Below are 23,991 nucleotides of genomic sequence, written 5' to 3' on the forward strand. Positions count from 1 at the left end.
CTAAGGTCCTTATACACCTATAATATCTAGATAGAGAGCTCTAAGCTATATAAGTTAGCTACTTCCTTATAATATATTCTCTCTAGTCTCCTAACGTCTATACAATGTATCTATTACTCTCTATATACCTTCTACTCCTCTACTATAACTACGTCTATATTAATATAGAGCTAAGGCTCCTAGAGCCTCTACTCGTCGTCCTTACTACTCTCGCTCTATACCTCCTCTACTATTGTAGGGCAATATAAAAGGAGCTATTCCTTAGCCTATACTTGCCTCTAATCTATAGGAGACTCCTCTATAGCTAGCCTTAGCCTTAGAGCGTAATATATATAGCGCTTCCTTTTTAGCTTTAATACTACCTTTATATATATATTGTATAGGAGCTATATAAGCCTTGTCCTTTAGAGCCTTTATTCAATATATATCGTCTAGCGGTTAAGGTATAGGTCAATAGAAGGTATTTAGGTCTTACTCTCAAGGTTATAAACTAGTATAGCCTTATATATATTAGTAACTACTTAGAGGTAGCTCAACTACATTGTACTAAAGCTATATACAATCCTATATAAGGTCCTTCTAACTAGCGTTAAAGTATACTAGGCTACTACTCTATATAAGAAGATACTTCTAATAACCTTTATATAGATTTCCTAAGTTTATATAATATATACTTTATATATCTTTCCTATAAGCTTTATATAGATGAACTTCTATATAGCTATCTTTACCTCTACTATCTTCTTATATACTTTGAAAGAGAGCTTACAATCTAGCTATATACCTAGGAACCTCGCTAACTCCACTGAGGTAAGCCCTAGTTGGCCTTCGCCTAGGATATTGACGACTTCTATATATAGCTACTACGCCCTTATAAAGTGGATAAGCTTGCTCTTCGCTAGTTTAAACTATATACTTCGCTCTATAGTCTACTTCTTATACTTAGTAGACCCCCTCTCTAATATATAGTAATATACTAGTATATCTTATCTAAATATAAGGAGGTTAGTGTTATTTATATACTCGACTATTAGAAGCCTAGTATACACTTTAAAGGTGTAAAACAGAGGGGTAATAAAGAGGATAAATAGCATTAGCGATAATAACGAACTTTATAATATACTTTACTATAGGGTTATAGGTTTAGCTATAGCTCTATTGAACTATAAATGTACTATACGATCTTCGAAATAGCTCTTTAGGAGTATAATTAGCTTCCTTTTAAAACCTAGCTTCTAAAGTATATATAATAGCTAGTTCTTACGTTCGGATAGGATACGCTAGTGTGCTATCGTACACTAGAGAGAGGGTTTGCCGAGTACAAGAAATAGGCTATAGAACGAGGGATATAGTTCGAACTAACGAAGAGCAAGCTTATCTACTTCACGAAGGCGTGGTAGCTACGTACAGAGGTCGTCAATATCCTTGGCGAAGGTTAGCTAGGGCTTACGCCTATAGAGTCAGCGAGGTTCCTAGGTGTATAGCTAGACCGTAAACTCTCGTTTCAAACGTATAAGAAGGTGGTCGAAGCTAAGATAGCTATATAGAAATTTGCCTTTATAAGACTTATAGCAAAGACGTATAGAGTATATATTATATAAGCCTAGGAGATCTATATAAAGGTTATTAGAAGCGTCCTTTTATATAGGGTAGTAGCGTAATATACTCTAATACCGATTAGAGGGACCCCCTATAAAATTGTATATAGCTTTAGCGTAATATAGTTAGGCTACCTCTAGATAGTTACTAATATATATAAGGCTATACTAGTCTATAACCTAGAGAGTAAGACCTAGGTACCCCCTATCGACCTATACCTCAACCGCTAGGCGGCGTATACCGAATAGAGGCTCTAGAAAACTAGGCTTATATAGCTTCTATACAATGTCTATACGAAGGTGGCGTCAAAGTTGAAGAAGTAGCGCTATATATACTACGCCCTAGTAGTGGGACTAGCTATAAGGGAATCTCCTATAGAGTAGAGGCAACTATAGGCTAAGGGCTAGCCCCTTATATACCGCCTAACGATAGTAGTAGAGGCGTAAGACGAGAGCAACGAGGATAACGATTAGAGACCCTAGGAGCTATAGCTATATATTGATATAAATATAGCTATAGTAGAGGAGTAGAAGATATATAAAAAGGTATAAATATACTATATAAATACTAGGAGGCTAGGGAAGGTATACTATAGAGAAGTAGTAGACCTATATAACTTAGAGCCTTCTACCTAGGTACTATAAGTATATAAGGATCTTAGTAAAGTATAGAGCTCTCTCCTTATATAGGTATATACTAGGGCCATTGGCCTTAGGTAGTTCCTATTCTAAAAGAGGGTACTAGATATATCTACGCTACTCTACTACTATAGCAAGGTACCTAAGACTATCACCTACTTTATAATACGCTATAAGGACCCTATAGTTGCTATAGGAAGGCCCTATATCTAAGACTGATATATGCTACTTATACTACTTAGGAGTAGGAAAGGCGTCTAAAGGATTATAGGATAGCTAATATATACTAAACGTCTATAGGAATACTAGCTAACGTTTAAACTAAATATTAAAGGTAAAGTAGGATATAAAGGAGCAGTAGAGAACGCTATAAATATATAGTAGGAGCGTAGCAGCTAGGATAGTATAGTAGAGGAGCCTCTAGCGGCTAGCTACAAGAACTTGGGCGTAAACGAAAGGCGTAAAAAGAGGAGGAAAAGGCGTAGGAAGGTCGGTCTTTAGCTACTCCTCGCGAGTATATAGCGCGCCTAGCGGCTATAGCACCTACGCTAGGAGTATATTATATACGTAAATGGCACGCAACAGGCTATATAGGCCGCTATATCTCCGTCGCCACTAGGCTAGAAAGGTAAGTTCTAGCAAGTTGGAGAGAAGGAATTAGAGAGGCTCGCCCTATATAGTGGGAATACAGTGCAAGCGCTATACGTAAGTAGTATATATAGAGGTGGAGGGACCGCTTGCCTAGTGGCAAGGCACTAAGTGCCTCTTCGGTATAAGATTAATAATAATAATAATAATAATATAATAGCTAGATCTAATCGATATAGTCGAAAGTGCCCTTTAGGTCTAGCTGTAGTAGCGATATATAGGCGCTATATACCTATATTGTCTTTACTATATTAGTTACTATCTAGATTACTACCTTTATTGACCTATATTATTAAAAGCTTATTTATATCTTTAGAAGCAGCTTATATACCTTAGCTATATATATTATCTAGTCTATAATAGCTACCTCGATAAGCTTATCTACTATACTAAGTAGCGATATTAGATAGTATACCCTTATCTCCTCTAGTTGCTTCTAAGACTTTTCTAGTTTCCTAAGAACAACTACTTATATAATATAGAATTTATATAGGAAGTGCTCTAGCTTAAAGCAAGTATATATAATTACTATCCAATATCGCTGCTTAGCACGGTGGGCAAGATTATCGAGGCGGCTATCGTAGACTGGGTGATGTATATAGCCAAGGCGCACAAGCTGCTCCCAGAGATGCAGATAGGCTTCCAACAACACAGGTCTACTGAGGTAGCGATCTAGGTGGTGACTAATGCGGTAAAGACGGCGTAGGCGTATAGCGCCTACGCCTCGCTACTATAACTAGATCTGAAAAGCGCCTTCGACCAAGTCGACTAGGTCTAGCTACTATATGTACTCTAGGAAATAGGCTTCGAGAGGAAGCTGATTATACTCCTAAAGAGCTACTTTGAGGATCGTATAGCACGCCTACGGTTTAACGAGATTATAGCCGAGCTAACGACCCTACAGTAGGGTACGCTATAGGGTTCGCCGCTATCGCTAGCGCTATTTATCCTCTTTATTACCCCCCTATTTTACACCTTCGAGGCGTATACTAAGCTCCTAATGGTCAAGTATATAGATGACACTAACCTTCTTATATTCAGATAGGATATATTAGCGTATTGCTATATACTAGAGAGGGGGTTTACCAAATATAAGAAGTAGACTATAGAGCAGAGGATATAGTTTAAACTAGAGAAGAGCAAGCTTATCCACTTTATAAAGGTATAGTAGCTATGTATAAAGGTCGTTAATATCCTTAGCGAAGGTTAGCTAGGGCTTATACCTATAGAGTTAGCAAGGTTCCTAGGTATATAGCTAGACTATAAGCTTTTATTTTAGATATATAAGAAGGTAATTAAAGCTAAGATAGCTATATAGAAATTTACCTTTATAAGACTTATAGCAAAGATATATAGGGTATATATTATATAAGCCTAGGAGATCTATATAAAGGTTATTAGAAGTGTCCTCTTATATAGAGCAGTAGCGTAGTATACCCTAACGCCAATTAGAGGGACCCCCTACAAGATCGTATATAGCTTTAGTGTAACGTAGTTGGGCTACCTCTAGGTAGTTACTAATATATATAAGGCTATACTAGTTTACAATCTAGAAAGTAAGACTTAGGTACCCCCTATTGACCTATATCTTAACCGCTAGGTAGCGTAGGCCGAATAGAGGCTCTAAAGAACTAGGCTTATATAGCTGCTATATAATATCTATACAAAGGTAGCGTTAAGGCTAAAGAAATAGCGCTATATATACTATACCCTAATAGTAAGGCTAGCTATAGGGGAATCCCCTATAGAATAGAGGCAACTATAGGCCAAGGGCTAGCTTCTTATATACCGTCTAGCTATAGTAGCAAAGGTATAGGACGAAAGTGATAAAGACAACAATTAAAGGCCCTAGGAGCTATAGCTATACGCTAATATAAATATAGCTATAATAGAGGAGTAGAAGGTATATAGAGAGCTATAAATATACTATATAGACGCTAGGAGGCTAGAGAAGGCGTACTATAGAGAAGTAGTAGACTTATATACCTTAGAGCCCCCTACCTAAATACTATAGGTATATAAGGATCTTAGTAAAGTATAGAGCTCCCTCCTTATATAGATATATACTAGGGCTATTAGCCTTAGGCAGTTCCTATTCTAGAAGGGGGTACTAGATATATCTATACTACTCTACTACTATAACGAAGCTCCTAAGACTATCGCCTACTTTACAATATACTATAAAGACCCTGTAATTGCTATAGGAAGGCCTTATATCTAAGACTGATATATACTACTTACACTATTCAAGAGTAGAAGAAGCGTCTAGAGGATTATAAGATAGCTAATGTATACTAGGCGCCTATAGGAGTACCGGCTAGTGCTTGAACTAAATGTCGAAGGCGAGGCAAGATATAGGAGGATAGCGAAGAACACTATAAGTATATGGCAAGAGCGCAGTAGCTAGGACGACGTAGCAGAGGAGCCTCTAGCGGCTAGCTACGAAGACTTAGGTATAGGCGAGAGGCGTAAAAAGAGGAGGAAAAGGCGTAGGAAGGTTAGCCTCTAGCCGCTCCTCGCAAATACATAGCGCGCCTAGTAGCTATAATACCTACGCTAGGAGTATATCGTATACGTAAGTGGTATACAATAGGCCGTATAGGCCACTATATCTCCGTCGCCACTAGGCTAGAAAGGTGAGTTCTAGCAAGTTGGAAAGAAGGGATTAAGGAGGCCCGCCCTATATAGCGGGAAGTAGCGTAGACGCTACATATAAATAGTGTATATATAGGTGGAGGGACCGCTTGCCCTTAGTAGCGAGGTACTAAGTGCCTCTTTAATATAAGATTAATAATAATAATAATAATAATAATAATAATAATAATAATAATAATAATAATAATAATAATAATAATAATAATAATAATAATAATAATAATAATAATAATAATAATAATAATAATAATAATAATATAATTACTATAAGTATCTTCGATAGCTTACTCTCTTTATTATAGGCCTTAAAGAACTTATTAGTAAAGAGGTCTTTATTAGATACTTTATTCGATCCTATATAGCTTATAATCTTTATAATCTTACTACTATAGAGCTCTTAGTCGATAAACGTAGTATTATAGAACGACCTCTTAGGCTAGTCCTAGTTAGGGATATTGTTATACTATACTTATAGTATAGGAAAGAAGTGCCCTACTAGCGCCTTTACCTTCTATATATATATTATAGCGCTTTAGGGCTTGCTAGGCCCTAGCTAGAGCACTAGTAGCGCTAGTAGCTTAGGGTATTAGTAGCTTTAAAGTTGCGTCTACCTCTTGATATCCTATATTAGCTTCTACTCCTTCGACGTTTTAGTAAATAAGTAGCGCTAATATAACGTTTACAACTAGCTAGTATAGCGTTTAAACTGCTTTACTACTTTATAATAATACTCTTAGGCGTTTATAGTATAGCTTAACTACTAGGTATACTTAGCCTTTTTCGCTTCCTATATCGCTTTATTAACCTTAAGGTTCTACTATAGTATATAGGATCTTTGATTAAGCTTCTAGTATAGCGTTACTATATCTATAATATTAGTTAGCTTATATATAAAGGTATCTCCTATATCTTTAAGTTCCTTTACTATATTAATCTCCTTTAATAGGGTAAAGAACTATACTTTAGCTTTATACCTCTTATAGTCTAGTAGCGCCTATCTATAGCCTAGTAGTATAGTAGCTCTACTACTACTCCCCCTTAGTAGTACTTTAGCTACCTAGGGTATATAGTCTAAGCCTACTAGGTTGAGTAGTCCTAGCTACTAGGTACTACTACCCTACGCTATCTAGATATAGTCTATTGTACTATCTCTATTACTTTGACGAACCTAGGTAGATATATTGTAAAGTATATAGAGCTCAAGCTCCTATTCTACTATAATCTAAAGTAGTATACTCGCTAATTAAGAGGTCTTATTATACCTATCCTATATTAGGTAGTATATATTGAAGTTACCTATAAGTATATTGTACCCCCTTAGCTCCTACTCTACTAGGGTATAGAGCAGCGACCTCTATCCTAGCTCCTAATTAGATAAGTAGATAGATAGACTATACTATAAAGGGGTCTAACCCCTCCCTCTTAAACGTTACTACCGTCTAGTCTTCTCTAGCCTCTATAGACTATATTATATAGTTGAGGCGTTTACTTATATATAGCATTCCCCTTCCTATACTATATATTATCTTATATCTCCTACTTTGTTTATAAGGTAGGGCTAGCGAAGTAGTATTTAGCTAAATTAGTAGCTTTTAAATCGTTATTAAGTTGAATTTCTCTCTCCCTTTTAGCACTTAGTTAAAGCGATATCTACTACTATTAGTATTCTAGTAGAGTACTCTTAGCGTTATAGCTATATATTCGGCATTGAATAAGGGCCTTTGGTTATAACTATATTAGGCTATAAAGCTAGCTCTACGTTTATATTGTATAAGGGTACTATATAGGCGACGCCCCCTTTCTACACTCTAGCCCCCTAGAACGTCTATAAGAGTATCCTAAACTAGAATAGGTCTACTCTATTAGAGCGCCTAGCCCTCTAGATATTAGTAGGCTTGTCTACCTTAGTAAGGCGCTTCCTTACACGCTATTCTATAGGCTTGTCCTCCTAGCTCCTATATTATGTACTTGCTACCCTCGCCGCCTTCGCCTAGGACTAGGGTATATAGAATGTAAATAGGCAGTCAAGGAACTGCTCCCTTGTACACTAGCGCTACTCCTATATAACCTTGTAGCTTATATTAAAGGCTATATAGGCGCCCCTACAGTTGATGCACTTTGGCTAGTGCCTAGCTAGGTCGATCTTTATAGGGCACCTCGCCTCCTGCTCCCTTACGATGCTACTATCGCTATACACTATATAGGCGTAGATTAGGTAGTACGCCTCCTCCTCTTTATAGAACACTGCCTTATATCCCTACTTCCTATATTTGAAGTATAGAATCGTTTATACTACGCCTTCGAAGCGTTTATAAAGGTAGACTATATAGTTAAGCAGGACGCCCTAGTCAATAAGCTTCGTGGCTTCCTCTACTATATATAGCTCGACCAATATATACATTGTACATAGCCCCTAACTGTCCTCGGCGCTGCTATCAACCTTATATTTATCGCCTAATTTACTATCTAAAGAGTAGTCTAATTAAGAGTCGATAATTAAGCTAGGAGGTAGCAGATTATAGTCGAACAGATCATCTTCCTACGGAGCTAGGTAAAGGTGAACGACGGAAATGACTAGGTAAATACCTATATTAGCTAGAAGGTCCAATTCGTAAGCTAGATAGCTAATATAGTGCTTAATTAGAAAAGGCCTAGCACGCTATTGCGAATACTTCTAGGATAGGTTGCCTAGGAGATAGTAGCTATTCTATAGGCGTAAATAAACTTTGTTATCTACTTAGAATTCGATATTGCAATATTTACTATTGTAATAGCGCTTAGCGTATATTATTACAAAGTCTATACTCAACTAAGTATCTTAGCATAGAGCATCTTGTAGAGCTAGAATAATAGCTAGCTCAATAGTAGCTTAGTTGGTAAGAGCTTCTAAAGGTCTAGGAAACTTAAAGCTAAAGAGCTACTTATAAAGCAAAGATTTAACGGCTTTAATATAAACGTTGTTAAGATACTATTATAAAAGTATAATATCTAGCTAATTGCCTTTAGGGCACTTAAATATATAGAAGTGGATTATAATTTCTATAGTCTAGTTCTTATACTTTGAAAGGCTATCTATTTATAGGTAGTAAGATATTGTTATAAGTAACTTAGTGCTTAGAGCCTTCTAGATACTTTGCTAGAGGTTAGAAGTAAACTTATAATCGTAGTTAGAGATAATTGTAGTAGGTATACTTTAGTCGCTAAGAAGTAGTTAGCGAATTAGAATATACCCCTATTTCTAAACTAAATAGCTAGAATTGCTAGGAATAAGAAGGGTATACTTCGAGGACTTATAAGATACTATAAGTAAGCTATTAAAGTGATTATAATTAGGAAGCTGCTAAGGAGAACTAGTAGCCTAGACCTTTAGTAGGCCTAGAATAAAATTGATAGTAATAACGTATATTAGCAAGGTATTAGATGGTCAAATCGGTTAATAGTTGCCTAGTTTAGAGCGATAGTTCGTTACATTAACCTAGCACTTTAGGTACAATTTAATATACTTTTTATCATTATAGGTCTTATATATAAGCTATTGATACACTTTATAAGTTATATAACATCTACTCTATACTAAAGTAGTACTTTTTATTGTAGGTGGCTTCTAGGATAGTCTAAATTATATTGTAAAGTATATAAAGTAAATATAATCTATTAGGCTAAATATTATAAAGAAGGCTATCTATAAGAATAAATAGGAGCCTAGGTTAAGAAAAAACTTTGCTACTACCCTTAGTAGCTAATTCAATAGTAAAGTCCTTAATAATAGCGGTATACTTAGTATTATAAGAGTATATAGCTATAAATCGAGCTTAGAGGTTGTTATCTAGCTTCGCTTCTATAAAGGCGAACTAAATGTTGTCTAGGACTATATCGCTGTCGCTACCTTCTTAGTTAAGGTTATCTTATAGAGCCTTTAGGCGGCTAAGTATATTGGGTATAAGGTTTAGCCAGCTTAGGAGGTAGTAGATCTCTAGGTTGTATTATAAGAGGTAAATAGAGGCGTTGATAAGCCTATAGTTAGCCCTCTTAGTAGATAACGTGTCTAAGATAATCTGATTTACAATGCCTTTTATAGAGATATAATCTATAAGAACGACAACTAGCTTGTAGAACAAGTAGATCGTAGTACATAATTTCTTAACTACTTAAACAAGGTAAGCGACTTCCTATTTAGAAGGTCTATACTAGAGTTCCTCCTTAGTAAGGCATTGGCTTAGGAATATAATAAGCTAAACCTAGGTTGATAGAATAATAGTTCTAAGCTTCTATTTATAACTATTGGCGAGGTAGAATACTATAATACAAAAGCTACGCTCTAAGTAGCTATCGATCTATAAGAAAAGGGTCTTATCGAGGTCAAAGTGTAATAAAATAGTTGGATTAGGCTTGTAGATAGTATCCTAGATAGCTTCAAAAGAGGCTTTCTTAGCTAACGTTAGCTTAAAGGAAGTCTTAGCGTAATAGGTAGCGCGCTTACTAGGGTTGCTATTCTCTACTTAGCCAATTGCTTAGCCTTTTATAAGTAGGGTATACCGTCTTACAGTTCTAAAGCAGCTTAATAAGCTAGGTGTAGTATAGGATTAGGTAATATAGAAATCCTAATATACTGATATACTGCTCTAGGGCCTTTAGGTTATTTAGAAAGACGAAGTTCCTAAAGGCGGTAATACAGTGCTCTATATTAGTAAGTCCAAATCTATCGACGTAGAAACTTAGTAGCTCTACGCTAGGGTATATAATATATGATTTAGCTAAAGCAATAGAGATGTTCTTTTTCTCAAAGAAGCTAAAGATAGTTTCTAGGTACTTAGTATACTTATCTATAGTATCACTAAAGATAATAATATCGTTGATAAATATATAGACGAAAGAGGCGTAAAGGCGAAGCAACTAGTCTATAAAGCGCTAGATATATATAGGAGTATTATAATAGCCTATAAAGTATACTTTTAGCTATTCTAATCTATAAGAGCAAATTAGGGTAAAGCTGTTATAGTTATAGTAAAGAGGATATATATTATTATTATTATTATTATTAATCTTATACCAAAGAGGCACTTAGTGCCTTGCCACTAAGGGCAAGCGGTCCCTCTACCTCTATATACACCACTTATATGTAGTGCCTACGCTATGTTCCTGCTATATAGGGCGGGCCTCCCCAATTTCCTCTCTCTAACTTGCTAGAACTCACTTTTCTAGCCTAGTGGCAACAGGGATATAGCAGCCTATATAGCCTGTTATACGCCATTTACTTATATAATACGCCCCTAGTGTAAACGCCTTAGTCGCTAAGTGTATAGTATATATAAGAAGAGTAGCTAGAGGCTAACCTTTCTACGCCTCCTCTTCCTTCTACGCCCCTTGTTTATACTACTACCTTCGTAGCTATTCGCTAAAAGCTCCTCTACTACGTCGCCTTAGCTACTATACGCTAGCTATACACTTATAGAGCCTTCTACTACTCCCTTATATCCTATCTTGCTTTCAACGTTTAGCTTAAACACTAGCTAGTACTCCTATAGGTACCTAGTATATATTAGCTATCCTATAAGCGCTTAAACGCCCCTCTTACTCCTAAGTAGTATAAGTAGTATATACTAGTCCTAGACGCTAGGCTTTCCTATAGTAATCGCTAGGTCCTTGTAGTATACCGCTAGGTAGGCAACGGTCTTAGGCGCCTCGTTATAGTAGTAGAGCGATATAGATGTATCAAGTATACCTTTCTAGAATAGGAACTGCCTTAGGCTAATAGCTCCTATATATACCTATATAAGGAGAGAGCTCTATACCTTGCTAAGGACCTTATATACCTATAGTATCTAGATAGGGGGCTCTAGGCTATATAGGTTGGCTATTTCTCTATAGTATACCCTCTCTAGCCTTCTAATGTCTATATAGTATATCTACAACTCTTTATATACCTTCTATTCCTCTACTATAACTATATCTATATCGATATAAAGCTAAAGCTCCTAGGGCCTCTATTCGTCGTCTTCGCTACTTTCGCTCTATACCTCCTCCGCTACTATAGGGCAGTATAAAAAGAGCTATTCTTTAGCCTATACCTATCTTTATTCTATAGAGGAATCCCCTATAGCTAGCTTTGCCCCTAGGGTGTAATATATATAGCGCCTCCTCTTTAGCTTTAATACTACCTTTATATATATATTGTATAGGAGCTATATAAGCCCTATCCTCTAGAGCCTTTATTCGGTATATACCGCCTAGCGATTAAAGTATAGATCAATAGAGGGTACTTAGATCTTACTTTTAAGGTTATAGATCGGTATAGCCTTATATATGCTAGCGACTACCTAGAGGTAGCCCGACTATATTACGCTAAAACTATATACGATCCTATAGGGGGTCTGTTATACGCAGATGGTCCTCGGTGACCATCTAGCGGTAAATGTGCAATGATGAGAAAGATCAATGCCTCTCAGTCTTGTCAACTGATGAGGCGGCACTCCTGAACACTAGTATATGTCACAACAGTATGTTGATGCAGTCTGCTGTTCTACGAAGGGGTTGCAGGCGAGGTTCCCTTTTAAAGGGAACGCTCGTCACCCCTGACCGCGGTGCGGTCATAGGTGCCCTTGCTACAGTTGCATGTGACAGGGTCTCTTCAATTAGTATTAGAGTATACTACGCTACTACTCTATATAAGAGGATACTCCTAATGACCTTCGTATAGATCTCCTAGGCTTATATAATATATACCCTATACGTCTTTGCTATAAGCCTTATAAAGGCGAACTTCTATATAGCTATCTTTGTTTCTACTACTTTCTTATATACTTTGAAGGAGAGCTTACAATCTAGCTATACGCCTAGGAACCTCGCCGACTCTACTAGGGCGAGCCCTAGTTAGCCTTCGCCTAAGATATTAACAACCTCTATATATAGCCGCTATACCTTTATAAAGTAGATAAGCTTGCTCTTTGTTAGTTCGAACTATATACCCTATTCTACTATCTACTTTTTATACTTAGTAAACTCCCTCTCTAATATATAGCAATATACTAGTATATCCTATCTAAATATAAGAAGATTAATGTTATCTATATACCTAACTATTAAGAGCTTAATATACGCCTTAAAAGTATAAAATAGGGGGGTAATAAAAAGGATAAATAGCGCTAGCGATAGCGGTAAACCCTATAGTATACCCTACTATAGAGCTATAGGCTTAGCTATAATCCTATTAAACTATAGGTACGCTATATAATCTTCGAAGTAGCTCTTTAGGAGTATAATCAACTTCCTTTCGAAGCCTAGCTCCTAGAGTGTATATAGTAGCTAGATCTAGTTGACCTAGTCGAAAGCGCCTTTCAAGTCTAGTTGCAATAGCGAGGTATAGACGCTATACGCCTACGCCATTCTAACTATATTGGTCACTATCTAGATCACTACCTCTATAGACCTATATTACTAAAAGCCTATTTATAGCTCTAAGAGTAGCTTATATATCTTAGCTATATATGTTACCTAGTCTATAATAGCTACTTCAATAATTTTATCTACTATACTAAGTAGTGATATTAGATAGTATACCCCTACTTCTATTAGCTACTCCAGAGACTTCCCTAGGTTTCTAGACAACTACCTATATAGTATAGAATCTATATAGGAAGTGCTCTAGTTTAAAGTAGGTATATATAATCGCTATAAGCACCTTTAATAGCTTACTCTCCTTATTATAGGCCTTAAGGAACTTATTAGTAAAGAGGTCTCTACTAAGCGCTTTATTCAATTTTATATAGCTTATAATCTCTATAATTTCAATACTATAGACCTTTTAGTTGATAAGTATAGTATTATAAAAAGACCCTTTAGACTAGTCTTAGTTAAAGATATTATTGTACTACGTCTATAGTATAGGGAAGAAGCGCCCTATTAGCGCCTTAGCCTTCTAGATATACGTTATAACGCTCTAAGGCTCGCTAGGCCCTAGCTAGAGCATTAATAACGTTAGAGGCTTAGGGCGTTGGTAGCTTCGAAGTTATACCTATTTCTCAATATCTTATATTAGCTTCTACTCCTTTAACGCTTTAGTAAAAGAGTAGCGCTAATATAGTATCTATAACTAGCTAGTATAGCGCTTAAACTGTTATATCGCCTTATAGAAGTATATTTAGGAGCTTGCTATATAGTTTAATCGCTAAGTGCATTTAGCCCTCTTTACTTCCTATATTACTTTGTTAACTTCAAGGTTCTACTATAATATATAGGATCTTTGATTAAGCTTCTAATGTAATATCGCTATATCTATAATACTAGCTAGCTTATATATTAAAGTATCTATTATATCTTTGAGTTTCTTTACTATATTAACCTCCTTTAGTAGAGTAAAGAACTACATCTTAGCCTTATACCTTTTATAATCTAGTAGCGCCTAGCTATAGCCTAGTAGTATAATAGCTTTGCTATTGCTCCCCCTTAATAGTACTTTAGCTACCTAAGGTATATAGTCTAAGTCTACTAAGTCGAGTAGCCTTAGCTACTAGGCACTACTACCCTATATTACCTAGATATAGTCGATTATACTATCTCTATTGCTTTATTGAACCTAGGTAGATATGCTATAAATTATATAGAGCTTAAGCTTCTATTCTATTATAATCTAAAGTAGTATATTTATCGACTAAAAGGTTCTATTATACTTGTCCTATATTAAATAATAGGCGTTAAAGTCGCCTATAAGTATATTATACCCTTTTAGCTCCTACTCTACTAAGGTATAGAGTAGCGATCGCTACCCTAGCTCCTAGTTAGATAAGTAGATAGACTATACTATAAGGGGGTCCGACCCCTCCTTTTTAAATATCATCGTCGCCTAGTCTTTCTTAGCTTTAGTAGACTACATTATATAGTCGAGGCGTTTACTTATATACAATACTACTCTACTAGCGTTATATATTGTCTTATACTACCTACTTTGCTTATAGGGCAAGGCTAGCGAGATTATAGTTAAATAGATCAATAGCTTTTAAACCGCTATTAGGTCAAACTCCTCTCTCCCTTTTAACATTTAGTTAAAGTAGTATCTACTATTATTAGTATTCTAGTAGAGTACCCTCAATGTTATAGCTATATACTTGGTATAAAATAGGGGCCTTTAGTTATAACTACGTTAAGCTACGAAGCTAGCTCTATATTTATATTATATAGGGGCGCTATATAAGTAGCGTTCTTATTCTACACCTTAGCTTCCTAGAACGTTTATAAAAGTACTTTAAAACTAGAATAAGTCTATACTATTAGAGTGCTCTACCCTCTAGATATTAGTAGGCTAGCCTATCTTAGTAGAACGCTTTTTTAGATGCTATTCCCCTAACTTGTCTTCCTCGCTTCTACACTATATATTTGTCCCTACTACTATCGTTGCCTAAGGCTAGGGTATATAGAATATAAATAGATAGTTGAGAAACTGCTCCTTTATATATTTATACTACTTCTTTATAACTTTATAGCTTATATCGAAAGCTATATAGATATCCCTATAGTTAATATACTTTAGCTAGTGCCTAGCTAGGTCGATCTTTATAAGGTACTACGCCTTTCACTCTTTTATAGTACTACTATCGCTATATACTATATTGACGTAGACTAGACAATATATCTCCTCCTCTTTATAGAACACTACTTTATACCTTTATTTCCTATATTTAAAGTATAGAATTATATATACTATACCCTTAAAGCGTTTATAAAGGTAGACTATATAGTCGAGTAGAATACCCTAGTTGATAAGCCTTATAGCTTCTTCAACTATATAGAGCTCAACCAATATATATATCATTTATAGCCCTTGACTATCCTTAGTGCTATCCTATAGTATATATAGCCTTATATATATGACCTAGACCTTGTTCTCCCTTACTAGGTCTACTATTAAATAGTCGAAGTCGTCTCTATACCTTGTTAAAATAGCTAGCTAAACGCCCTTCGTCAATACTATAAAGGTATAACGTTTAAATACTATAGTCGCCCTAAATATAGTAGTAATCTATACTTTATTATCTTTGTTAACGAACTATATTTAATAGTCCTCCTCGAATATAACTACTATATTTCTACTCTTTAGCAACTTCTATACTATAATTATACTGTTTCTACCGCCTTCTATCGTCGCTCCTATTATAGCTATAGCTATATTAATCGCCTAGACTATATTGTCTACGCTTCTATTAACAATATCTATAGACGCCTAAGGTCTACTATAAGCTTATAGAATAGCTTCTTTAGTATATACTATATATAGCTTTCAAGTAGCTAGGACGCTACTATCGTAGTTATACCCTACCTTACTACCTAGGCCTAGGTCCTCGCCTATATATCTCTAGTACCTGCCTATAGTCCAACCTTGTTCTTTATTTATATAACCTCCTCTTTTATATAGTCGACACTCTAATATAGTTTATATATATTATAAAGGTAGTTTAGCTTGTTTTAAAACACCTTATAGTAGTATATATATATAGTAGCCTATATATATAGCTATATCTCTAGCGACACTAAGGTATAAAACTTTTATAAAAGCCTCGATTTCTTGTTGCTAGTGTCCTCAGTATATATATTCTTATCGTTTATAGCTCTAATAGGAGGGAGCCTAAGTCTTTGGTCGCGTCGGTTAGGGTACTTATATACATTAGCCACAGTATCGCGACTTACAGAGCCTACTACCAAGCCACCGCCATTACCACTGCGACCTATGTAGCCGCTACGCCCCCTCTACGACATCGCAAATAGGGGTAACTAGGTACGTTGAGAACGCTCGTGTTGTTGGATTCGATTTTAGCCTAACAGTTCCTTCGCAATCGGCGTTTGAGTGCGAAGAAGCCTATAGAACGTATTTTGCTATAGTCTAAGTATATAAAATCTTAGAGGATATATATCAAATTAGTAAAAGAAGAATATAATATCAATTATAATAATAAACGTTTTATTTTATAGGTATATAATAATATTAGATTATAAAGATAGAGGGTAGTTGTTAAGTATTATAACTTTGTTAAAAGTATATAAATCGATGACTATATAGCCTTTAATCTTACTATAAAAGGTATACTAAACGATAAATACTAGGTATATAAAAGGAGTAGCCTTCGTAGCCTATTTAAAGTGCTTGTACTGATATAGCTCGTTGAAAGTAGCGTCAAGGACTTTACAATCGTAGACGCTTAGAGGGTACTAGCGAGCTCGAATCTTCTAATACTACTAGCTTTCTATAAGGGGTACTCGCATTATATCCTCCTTGTCTTAGACAACTTAGCCTAAAAGGCGTATCATTAGCTAGATAATAGTTGACAAAGGCCTAATAAAAGGTTTGTTATACTAAAGAAGGCGTTCTAATCGCTATTAGCCGTCGCCACTATTATAAAAAGAACTAAATGGTTGATCGGCTATTGCTGTCAGCAATACTATTAGCGATCGCCACTATACAAACTAATCGATTAGTAGCTAAAGATCGCAATCGCTATCGATAGAACCGCTACGCAATTAAGGCTCTTCGACTAAACTGTCGTTCAAAGTAGGATTAGGTGCTTCTAACGCTATCGACCTCGTCAAATCGCTACACGAAGAAAGCGATAGTTCAACTAGCTACTACTATTGGCAAGGCCACTATATAGACTAGTCGATTAATAACAAAAAAGAAGAAAAGAATAATTAGGTCAATGATCTTATAGTCACAGCTACTACTTAATATAGAGAAGTGCTATAGATATATAGAATAATAAGATGTAGATCCTTTCTTATAGTAGATCGAAGATCTGAGCAGTAGTATACTAAGAAATATATATCTATAAAGCAGAACATATGTGTGTACACCGCTTGCCTAATTGGGCCTAGCGTTGCAAAGTCTACAACACAGGGCGTAGAGCACCCTTATCTAATCTATATACATAAACACATAGGTCACATAACCCCCCTATTCCTCCTTGCCCTATATCAGAACCCTAATATATAAGCTAACTAGTATTATAGACGTAGCGACGCTATACTAGAAGCTTAATCAGAGATTCTATATACTATTGTAGAACCTTAAAATCGATAAAGCAATATAAGAGGCGAGGAGAGCTAAATACACTTAGCAATCAAACTATATTACAAGCTCCTAAAAACATTATTATAAAATAGTAAAGCAGTTCGAGTATTATACTAGCCAATTATAGATGCTATACTAGCGCTACTTACTTGCTAGAGTATCAAAAGAATAGAAGCTAATATAAAATATCAAGAGGTAGATATAGCTCTAGAGCTATCAACGCCCTAAGCCCCTACCGCTATTAACGCTCTAGCTAGGGCCTAGCGAACCTTAGAGCGCTATAATGTACATTTAGAAGGTAGAGGCGCTAGTAGAGTGCTTTTTCTCTATACTATAGGCGTAGTATAATAGTATCTCTAAGACTAGCTTGAAAGGTCCTTCTACAACATTGTACTAATCGACTAAGAGGTCTATAATAGCGATATTATAGAGATTATAAGCTATATAGGATCGAATAAAGCGTCTAGTAAGGACCTCTTTTCTAATAAGTTCTTTAAAGCCTATAACAAAGAAGGAAAGCTATTAAAAGTGTTTATAGTAATTATATATACTTACTTTAAACTAGAGCACTTCCTATATAAATTTTGTACTATATAGGTAGTTGTTCTAATGAAGCTAGGGAAGTCTTTAGAATAGCTAAAGGAGATAGGAGTATACTACCTAATATCGCTATTTAGTATAGTAGGCAAGATCATCGAGGTAGCTATTATAAACTAGGTAATATATATAGCTAAAGTATATAAGCTACTCCTAGCGATATAAATAGGTTTTTAGTAATATAGGTCAATGGAGATAGCGACCTAGGTAGTAACTAATATAGTAGAGACAGTGTAGGAGTGTCACACGCAACTGTGGCAAGGGCACCTATGACCGTACTACGGTCAGGGGTGACAAGCGTTCCCTTAAAAAAGGGAACCTCGCCCGTAACCCCTTCGTAGAACGGCAGACTGCATCAATATACTTTTGTGACATATACTAGTGTTCAGGAGTGCCGCCTTATCAGCTAACGAGGCTAAGAGGCATTGATCTTTCTCACCCTTATACGTTTACCGTCAGATGGTCACCGAGGACCATCGGCGTATAACAAGTGGTGCCTACTAACGATTCGAACCTGTTCGCTTCCCGTCGAGGGGAGCTAAGTTCAGATCAAGAGACATTACGAGTTACGCCTAGCAAGTTGTATAGAGCAACGCCTAAGGCAGATAATGCTCCTTTGTAAAGGAGTAAGCTTCGGAGTATACGATCTATAACGAACCGGTTTACAACCTAGCTATCGTTATTCTAGCACTAAGTATTCGCGAGGAGTTAGAAACTAGACGGATTTAAGCCTTATAAACGCTAACGTCTATAGGGACGTATAGTAGACATTTAAGTTCATTAAGGACTTCGAGGTCACCTACAACGTCTAGTGGGTAACCGCTATTAACCTCTAAGACCTCCAATACCTAGAAGCCGCTATATCACTTAAAGAGGTACTAGAAGGAGATGCCTATATCCAACGATACGCTGGAACACTGTATATTGTAGAGTACCCTCCCTCTTAGATACTTGACAATTATATTCCTTACATCTACCTTGTAACCATTAGGTATAAAGTCCGAGTAGCCGTTAGCAAGAACCTTATCCTAGACCCTAGGATTAAAGACGCCGCCTTAGAGGCTAAGGACTCGACCTAAGAAACGCTAGAGACCTTAGTACCAGAGAGTTAGGGACCATTAGAGACCCTAAAGCCTTAGGGGACCAACGATTAGCAACTAGGACTAGCTATACCGCTAGAAATATTGGTAAAAACCGGATATAATCTAACCGAGAACCAATTAGCAACTCTACTAAGCTTAACCTTCTAGGAGTAACTAAAGCCCTAAGATACGTCAACTATTCTTTAATAGGGATACGAAACCTATACCATTAGTAGTCGTAATCTTAGTAGACGCTACTAAATACTGCTAAAAGGATTATAGGATTCGCTACCTTAGAACCGACAACCTAAAGAGGAAGATCTGTTATCTCCGATAGCTTAGCTAATTAGCACTTTCGACTAGGTTCCCTAGCTACTACTATAGACGCCTAGCCAACTATCCTAGTACCTATCCGAGCTTCCTAGACTAGATATAGTTATCTAGAACCTCGGAACGGAACATATAAATAGTTCACTTGATTCCGATGTCTTATTATTATTCTAAGAGATACCAAGCCTACTATATAGACAAGTAGCTAGACCCTCTAGACAAGGAGCTAGACCCTCTAGACAAGTAGCTAGAGCTATAGACATCTAAGCTACTTTCGCTATATAGGACTTTCTTACCTAGATAGCTAGAATGATAGAGAACCTAAACATTATAATCGAAAGGGCGAACAGGGCTATAGGTATAGAAGACCATTAGCCTAAAACCGAAGATAGAAGTACTACGTCTTTATAACTGTCTATACCTACGTTGAAATAGAAGATTTAGGACACTAGTCTCTTTTGGCTAGATATAGAGAACGAGGCTAAAGAACCCTAGGACCTATAGTACGATAAACAGTAGCTATACTATAAAGATGTCAACCTTTAGGTTAAGTAGGTAGATTAGGTCGTTAGATACTATCTAGTAAGAGAAGAGACCTTATATATAGAAATATAGACCTTGCTTCAAGGATTAGCGCTATAATAGTATAAATAGTAGCTCTCTACTATAGAAAAGGCAATATTGATTATATCTATAAAAGCGTAGACTAAGCGTTTAAAAAAGGAGTTTGGCATTAAAAGATACGAAGTAAAGAAATAGTTAAATGAAAACCGGTATACTACGAAGGACAATTATAAAGATAAGCTAGTCTAGAAATTTGCTATAGAATACTTTAAATATATATATATTTAGGGAGATACTACTAAGGAGCAACGTCTAATACGCCTATACAATTGCCTCTATCTAGAGCTTCGCTAGCTATACCCCAAACTAGATATAACTATAGAGATAGGCGTATTCCTTAGTATCCTTGATACTAAAGTATATATCGTCAGAGATAAACTCCACTAGGACGTCGCCGAGGGCTATATTATTGGCCATAGTCCTATTGCCAACAACGTAGATATAGAGTACGACGACGAAGGACGAGGAGACAACTAGGAGGATAGCGGAGCCTTCTAGATAGAAAGAGGTAGAAGAGGATATCGCGATCCTTAGAGAAGAGACAAAGACAAACCCTAGCGACCTAGAAACAATTAGTATAGAGATAGTAACCGAATATAGCTATTCGGTAACTAAAACTTCTATAGTACAACTAGATATAGAAGAGGATACCGACCGTTCAACGATTATAGAGGAGGAGTTAGACCGTTTAATAGCTAGAGAAGAGGCGACAATGGCAACTAGGGAAGACTACTTCGACTTTGACGACTTTAACGGATTCGAATATACGTACGTAAGAAGTAGTTTGAAGACGGCACCTTCTTATACTATAGCGAGATTATAGTAATAGGAGACGACGAAGACACTAACCTTTACTACGAGATGCTAGAGAAGACTAGGTATATTCTTATTGACGAATATAATACCGAAGCTAAGGACAAGGAGTCGGAAGACGAGGAAGCCGATAGTTCTTACTACTTGTATTATACCTTTCACTAGCCTGGACTAAGTTGGAACAAACTGCTATAATAGCTCCTGTAGATTTAGTAATATACCGCCTATAGTAGAGTCTTCGTAATATATTATAAGCTTTTTGAGTATATAGCCGACGATAGCGACGAAGATAAGTATAAGCCTATACAACCTTAAATGAACTACTAGCGTAACTTTAGTAACAACGAGGATAAGCTTAATAGTAAAGATATAAACTTCACATTGACCGAAGGATAGATCGTAGAAACGTAGCTATATATACCGCTACTAAAAGCATTAGACAAGCAAGCTATATACCTTATAATCAATATTAGTGTGAACCTAGGCGAGCTAGGTACTAAGGTTTACTTCGATATAGGTAGCAACGCTAACCTCGTCGATAAGGAGTTTATCTCTAAGTGGGCTAAGAACCTACGTTGGATCGACGTAAAGCTACACTTTGTTAAAGGTGTTAGAGCCTATACCGAAGTTAAGAAGTAAGTCGAGTTTAACTTCTATATCCGAGGAATCGTCTATAGTACCAACGTAGATGGTCACTTCACTATAATAGCCGACGTCATTGAAGGCTTAGGAGCGAAACTATTGATTAGAACTGACTTTATACTCTGTAATAGAGTAAAGATTGACCTTAACACGTCTATCTGTTATTTCTAGTCCGTTTACAATATAAAGGTAAGAGTATATATAGAACGGAAAAGAATAATCCGGAAGGTGAAAGCCGCGAACACCGTAATGGTTGTACCTATGATGGAACACTTGATCGAGACTACGTTCAAGCCTATAGACACTAATAACGACAATCTAGGTAGCTAGAAATATAAACTCTACTTTGCTTTATATGTCGAGGGTATACTGGACGCTATCGTAGACGTAAAGAGTATATACTAGGTCGTTGTAAGGAACAACATTGCTCGCCCAATCACTATTGTCGAAGGATAGCGTATTAGACACCTTCTTTAGTATAGCCTAAAGGAGGATATCTAGGCAATGGTATAGAACCTTACGTAGTAGACCTAGGATAACGTTGTAGACGACAAATATATATAGATAACAACAACTATATAATTGGAGCCTAGCGGTAAGGAACCGATGATAGAGACACTAATAGAGGATAAGTATAAGCTACCTACTAAGTAGGAGTTCTATACGCTATCCTATAGCATTGAGAGACTAGACGACATCCTATATATCAAGTTAGTAGTAGGGGTAAGCGTCTATAGTAGGGATAAATGGTATATAGAAGAGATAAAGGCATTGCTAGATAAGTATAACGTCTTCTATAACTATAGCATTGTCCCTATACTAGAGGATTAGAAGATAAGAATTCTATTTGTCGACGGATAGTAGAATTAGCTTAAGTCTATTTAGGTTTATCCGCTAAGCGCTAAAGACTAAGCGATCGTCAACGAAAAATATAATAAACTATATATATAAGGAAAGATGGACTTTATAGACTAGCTAACCTTTGTCGCTTGCCTAGTCTTCGTAGTCTACTATACAGTTGCTAGAAAAACGAAAGGCAGAGCTATAGTAGACCTTTAGCCCCTAAATACGTTGGTGGTACCAGATATATACCCATTGCTCGACTAAGACGACATTATAAATATGATAATAGGCAATACGATCTTTATAGTATTCGACGCCTTTAGATTCTTCTTCTAGCTTCTAGTCGTAGAAAAATATTATAACCGTATAGTGGTCATCAGTCCTAGAGGTTTAGAACACTTAAACGTTGTGCTAATAGGATTTAAAAACTCACTAGCTTTCGTATAGCGCTTTATAGACTACTTGTTCTATAAGTATAAGCACTTTGTCTACGCCTATATCGACGATATCATTATCGCTAATAAGAATATAGAGGAGCACCTTAAGTACATCGAGACGGTTCTCGATATCCTCGACAAGGCGTACATTTATATTTCGGTAGAAAAATCCTTTGTAGCCTACCCGTCAATAAGACTTCTTAGCTATATAGTCAATAGCAAAGGAGTGGCTAAGACGGACGACAGGATCGCTATATTTAAGAAACTCAAGTTCCTCGATACCCTCGAAACCTTGGAACAGTACCTTAGTATAGCCGGATAGCTATATAAAGGTATTCTATAGTATATAGCGAAAGCGTAGCCTCTATAAGATCGTAAAACTAAACTCTTTGCCTAAGGGAGAGTAAGCGGAGACCTTTCTATCGCTAAGTCGAAGAACGCTAAGAAGGCATTTACCTCGAACGCTAAATTCGAGCCTACACTAGTAGAACTAGAGTCCTTTAGGCTACTATAGGAACATTTGTATAAGCAGTACTTCCTACATTATTACCGTCCTAATAAGCCGCTATTCATTAAGCTCGATATAAGTGGCAAAGGATATAGAGCAATCGTCTTTCAACTCCGTAGCGAATAGGACGGTACTAGTATCTCCGGCTAAGACATCCTAAGTAGCGAGATCTAGCCTATTATATTCTTGTCCCGTCTAACTTCTAATGTAGAAAGGAAGTATAGAAATACAGAAATAGAAGTCGCCGCTATTGTATAGGTAGTTAGGAAGCTCTAGAAAATAGTATAGTTAAACCAATATCCTATAAACATCCTAATAGACTATATAGCGACTAGAGGCATTGTGAAGTATATGTCTCTTACTACTATAGACCTCGCAAAGGCTAACCTAAAGCTTGTCAACGCTATAAACTGGCTATCCTAGTTCGACCTCAACATCTTCTATATACTAAGAAAGCTCAACGTTATACTAGACGCCTTGTTACGCCTACCGACCTTCGAAGAGGACGCCTTTGACGAAACCT

At 36.4% G+C, this 23,991-nt stretch overlaps 2 protein-coding genes across 2 annotated transcripts; one reads left to right on the forward strand and one right to left on the reverse strand.

The window, feature by feature from the left end:
* Positions 1 to 10,145: 10,145 nt before the first annotated feature.
* THITE_2023573 (uncharacterized protein) lies at positions 10,146 to 10,409 on the reverse strand (the record flags this gene model as incomplete). The annotated part of the gene is made up of 1 exon (XM_003650788.1): positions 10,146 to 10,409. A coding segment is annotated over one exon (264 nt), but the record flags the coding sequence as incomplete, so codon positions are not given.
* Positions 10,410 to 23,009: 12,600 nt separating this feature from the next.
* On the forward strand, positions 23,010 to 23,282 carry THITE_2037037 (uncharacterized protein; the record flags this gene model as incomplete). Its single annotated transcript, XM_003650789.1, has 1 exon — positions 23,010 to 23,282. A coding segment is annotated over one exon (273 nt), but the record flags the coding sequence as incomplete, so codon positions are not given.
* Positions 23,283 to 23,991: the final 709 nt, after the last annotated feature.

Source organism: Thermothielavioides terrestris, chromosome 1, assembly GCF_000226115.1.
Source record: "Thermothielavioides terrestris NRRL 8126 chromosome 1, complete sequence".
Classification (NCBI taxonomy): domain Eukaryota; kingdom Fungi; phylum Ascomycota; class Sordariomycetes; order Sordariales; family Chaetomiaceae; genus Thermothielavioides; species Thermothielavioides terrestris.